At 43.9% G+C, this 5,118-nt stretch overlaps 1 protein-coding gene across 1 annotated transcript; it reads left to right on the forward strand.

The window, feature by feature from the left end:
- The first annotated feature begins 3,365 nt into the window (after positions 1-3,365).
- On the forward strand, positions 3,366-4,613 carry LOC104091719 (protein ENHANCED DISEASE RESISTANCE 2-like). Its single transcript, XM_009597124.3, has one exon. It carries the CDS (start codon positions 3,539-3,541, stop codon positions 4,478-4,480), a length of 942 nt encoding a protein of 313 aa, XP_009595419.1. The 5' UTR covers positions 3,366-3,538; the 3' UTR covers positions 4,481-4,613.
- Positions 4,614-5,118: the final 505 nt, after the last annotated feature.

Raw genomic sequence — 5,118 nt, forward strand, 5'->3', positions numbered from 1 at the left:
TTTGGTCAGGACCGGTATCGATGATTGCTATTTAATTTCTCCCTTCCTGGTCGGCTCCGTGTTCTTTGATGTCGAGACCACGGGCACCAGGATCACCTCGTCGACTGCGAACATTTCCTTTGCGGCTGATCTCCGTAGATGGCCTTACGAATAGGGCGTTGTACCTCATGTCCCCTTCGATCACGTAGAATTGTTTCTCTTGGATCGTCCCGGTGGTCTTCCGTGGCAGGGTTATTTCTCCTTTAGTAGTTTTGCATGCCATGTTAAATCGGTTCAATACCCGGACCGCCGACACTATTTGGTCTTGTAACCCCAACTGCTCTACGACCCCCGATCTGATGATGTTGGCCGAGCTGCCTGGATCAATTAACATACATTTAACTCGAGATTTATTGATAAGTACAGATATTACCAGTGCATCATTATGAGGTTGTACAATGCCCTTGGCATCCTCGTCGCTGATCGAAATGGTTCCCTCCGGGACGTAATCCTGTGTGCGCTTTTCCCTCATGATGGATACTTTAGAGCGCTTTATTATTGGACCTTGGGGGACGTCGACCCCTCCAACGATCATGTTGATGATGTGCTGAGGTTCTTCTTGTTCGGTCTGTTTGTTGGAGTCCCTGTTCTTGAAGTGGTTTTTAGCTCGATCACTCAGAAATTCTCGGAGGTGCCCGTTATTAAACAACCGGGCAACTTCCCCTCTCAATTATTGGCAGTCCTTGGTCCTGTGGCCATGAGTGCCATGATACTTATACATCAAGTTAGGATCTCTCTGATAAGGGTCGGACTACAATGATCAAGGCCACTTGGTTTCCTTGATGCCCCCAATGGCCGATACGATGCTGGCTGTATCAACATTGAAGTTATACTCTGCTAATCTTGGTGCTTCCCTTCCCCGAGCGGCCTGTCAAAATTATTTTTGCTCATCAGACCTCGGCTATTGGGCCCTCGATCACTTCTCTTTTCGTTCCTTGTAGAGTTACGCCCGGACCCGTTTCTCCTTCGATCTGTGCTGTATGGTTGATACCATTCTTGGATTGGCCTTGATTCATGATCGATGACTCTTTTAGACCTGTCGTCGGTTCTGATGGGATAAACAGACCCAGAAGGGGATCCGAGTTGGCCGTCCTCGACTTTGATTTTTTACTGGTACCTGTTGTGGATGTCGGCCCAAGTTACCGCTGGGTACTCTACCAAATTTTATTTTAGCTGCTGCAAAGCCAAGGAGCTTCGGGGGTTAAGTCCTTGAGTGAATGCTTGAACGGCCAAATCATCCGCAACCGGAGGCAAGTCCATTTGTTCCATTTGAAACCTTGACACAAACTCCCTGAGCATCTCGTTATCTCTTTGCTTAACCTTGAAAAGGTCCGATTTTCTGGTTCCGACCTTGATGGCCCCGATATGAGCCTTCACAAAAGCATCTGCGAGCATAGAGAACGAGTCAATGGAATTTGGGGGTAAGTTGTAATACCATATCATTGCTTCCTTTGACAGAATTTCCCCCAACTTTTTTAGTAGCACCGACTCAATTTCATCATCTTTAAAGTCGTTGCCTTTGATGGCGCATGTGTAGGAAGTCACATGCTCATTCGGATCCATGGTTCCATTATATTTTAGAATATCGGGCATACGAAATCGCTTCGGGATTAGCTTTGGTGTCGCGCTTGGAGGGAAAGGCTTTTGGACAAATTTCTTGGAATCAGGTCCTTTCAATATCGGGAGTATTCCCGAAATTTGATCGACCCCGGAATTATATGTCTTCACCTTCTTGTCGTTTGCCTCAATTTTCTTTTCACTTGATTCCACTTTAATTTGTGCTATCGCCGCTTGTTGAGCCTACAACATTTCGAAGATTAACCGTAGGCTAACCCCGTCGCCTTTGCCTTCGGGCGCTCATTGAGCCGTTGGTCGGGCTCCTCCGCGAACGCTGTTCTCGAGATCGGTTGGCGTCGATGGCCACCTGTGATTTAGCATCGACTGGGTTTGCCACTGGGACTCCGTTGGGATCAGCAGGGGGCACCTCGTTGCTAGGCACCAGATTGTTGTTTTCGCCATAATGGCCAGACTCAACCTCAACGTTCAAGTGAGCAGATTGAGAATTTGCCATTTTTAAGCTGACCTGAAATTGAGACCTTATAGAACAAGTGTAAAATAGAGCGTGTTATGGAGATTTGTATCAAACCACCACTATTATCCTTAGCCCCACGGTGGGTGCCAAACTATTTACCCTTAAAAAGGGAAAATAATTGAATTTATACGCGGTTTTAAGAATATGTGGATAGATTCAACACAAATAATCAAGAATGTTAGATAAACGAGTTAAAGACAAAGGAATAATCAAACCAATTGTGGTGTTAAGGCCGGGTTCAGATTAAAGTAGGACAGTGATTCTACCCTCGACCGGACCCTCAATTCGAAGCCAATTGTGTGTAAAGAACAACAGTAAAATAAGAACTTTTCAATAGCTAGAGAGTAGAAAAATAAATTTTTGTTGCCTTGGTTTTCGTGTTACAATGTGTCCTACTGAATAAAAAAGCTTTCCCTTTATATAGTAGGAGAGTTTCATCCCTAGTACAATTCTAAAAAGGTAAAAATCCTCTTTTTTCGTCAATTACCGATCCGTTACCGACATCGGGCGAGATCTACATCGTGATATCCGGTGGGATGCGGATATCACAGCCCTCCGCTAGTTTCGTGCAACCGTTGCCATGCTTTCCGAGGTCTCGGAGCTCGTTCTAGATTCGGGGAACGTTGTCTTATCAGGCTCGGTGGCGAGCACTCCATTCGGGCCTCGGTACAAGAAGTTTCCAGCTTCGATTCCGATCCCACGTAGTCATATCCTTGCTTTGTCTTACCCACTGGGAAATCGGGGTATGTGTTAGCCCCGGTTTCACCCGTATACAAAGATAGTACCAAATTTCTGTTACGTGTAGCAAATTTTTGAATAAGTGAAGTTTTGCACATTAACTAAAGTTGATGAACAATTTAACAATATAAGGAAAATGCAAATGATACTAACATTATTTTTGCAAAACTTCCTCAAACAGGAATAAAATTCAAACGACATGAAGTAATCCCACTGGCTACTTGTGCAAATATTCCGTTCTAAAATAACTCGGCCCGTGAACCATCACATTCAGCGTCAGCCTGCATCAACTCGGACTGGTGGACAATGGTCCCATCTCTTAGCTCGGCCGGTTTACTTGACATGCAGAGTTTGCTTTCCACTGGTCCGGCCGCCATATAGAAGAGGGACCTCTCATTAATATATTCCAATATAGAAACAAAGTTTTGCTGAAAGAAGAAAATATATAGACAACTGTTTAACGTTTGCTATTTCCTTTTCCTAAGCTGTCAATCCCATTAAAAAATAAAAAAAGTGGCTTTATCGTAGTTTCTTGGAAACTCAAGGGCAGATGTGTTCTGCGACCTTCCAATATATGCACCCAAAATAAGTCAATTGCCCTTTCTCATCGGAGTTTTACTGCTACTACTACACTCCAATCGCAATACGCAACAGTAGCGGTACCGGAAAATGTGCTCCACTAAGCAAAAACAGAAGCAAAATCTCCACCAGCAGAGCTCTGCCGTGCATGTCTCTACCTCCGCCATTGGCGGCGGCGTCGGTGACTGGAGGGAAGAATCCATAGCCGGCGGATCACTGAAGCATGTGGATTTGGACACCGGAAAAAACGGGTGGGCATCACCGCCGGGAGACCTATTCAACCTGCGAGGTGCAAACTACTTAACGAAGAAAGCGAAAGTACCGTCCGGCGCGTGGCTCCTACAGCCTGCCGGCGTCGATTGGCTCCGATCCAACTCCAAGCTCGACCACGTCCTCGCTCGACAAGACAACCGCGTAATGCACGCGCTGAGGAAATGTCACTCCCAAGGCAAGTCTCTCAAAACCTTCATACTCGCCGTGAATCTCCAAGTCCCAGGGCGTGATCACCACAGTGCGGTCTTCTACTTCTCCACAAACGACGATGAGCCGCTCGAACCGGGTTCGCTCCTCTACCGGTTCGTCAACGGCGATGACGCGTACCGTAACAGCCGGTTCAAAATAGTGAACCGGATCGTGAAAGGACCGTGGATCGTGAAAGCTGCGGTCGGCAATTACTCGGCTTGTATACTCGGAAAAGCGTTGAATTGCTACTATCATAAAGGCCCTAACTACTTAGAAATCGACGTGGATATCGGAAGCTCGGCGATTGCGAACGCGATTTTGCACTTGGCGTTAGGGTACGTAACGTCGGTGACGATCGACATGGGGTTTTGTGTGGAGTCGCAGACGGAGGAGGAGTTGCCGGAGAAGTTGTTTGGGGCGGTTAGGGTTTGTCAAATGGAGATGAGCTCAGCTACCTTTGTTGATACGACGTCGTCCAGGAAGGTATTACCCACTACTGCTAATTTACATAATCCTATCGGTAGTAGCAGAGTCCAAGCTGAGGAGAACGGTGAAAATGAAGAGGATTAAAGAAATATTTTTATTTTATTTTATTTTTATATTCTCTAATTTTGAGGGAAATTGTTGGTGGAATCCATGTAGATAGATGTCAAATTTTAAGCTTAAGCTTTTTTGTCTAATAAAAGTTCCTTTCTTCCACTCATTTACTTTCTTTTCTTTTTCTGTTGCTAAAAATATTTTCTATCGGCAACAAATAACTATATTATACTCACCAAAAATGTTCAATGTGTGAAAACTCATCCTAATGTATTTAATAGGTGAAACATTATATTGGCTCAAAACACCGACAATGATTAGAATTTAAAACAAAACAAAAATCACTTTAATTATATATAACTAGTTAATTTATCGGCACTTTGCACGATTACAAAGAAAATATATAGTCAAGTTAAGATATGAGGTTTTAGTAAATTTGGTCGTGATATAAGAGATAAATAAAAATTTTGCTCTGATTAATTGCATAATTCTCTATATCACCAATTCCTGAATTCATATTCACCTACAAAGCTCATAACTATATAAAATGGAAAAAGTAAAAATATTAATCCTCTACTATCACCAGCTTTCGAACATTGATTGACACTAGTTTCAGCTCCAACGAAAAGTGAAAATGATCTTTTTGCATCCAAGAAAATAACATAAAAAAG

The sequence above is a fragment of the Nicotiana tomentosiformis genome, chromosome 8 (assembly GCF_000390325.3).
Source record: "Nicotiana tomentosiformis chromosome 8, ASM39032v3, whole genome shotgun sequence".
NCBI classification, from domain to species: Eukaryota; Viridiplantae; Streptophyta; class Magnoliopsida; order Solanales; family Solanaceae; genus Nicotiana; species Nicotiana tomentosiformis.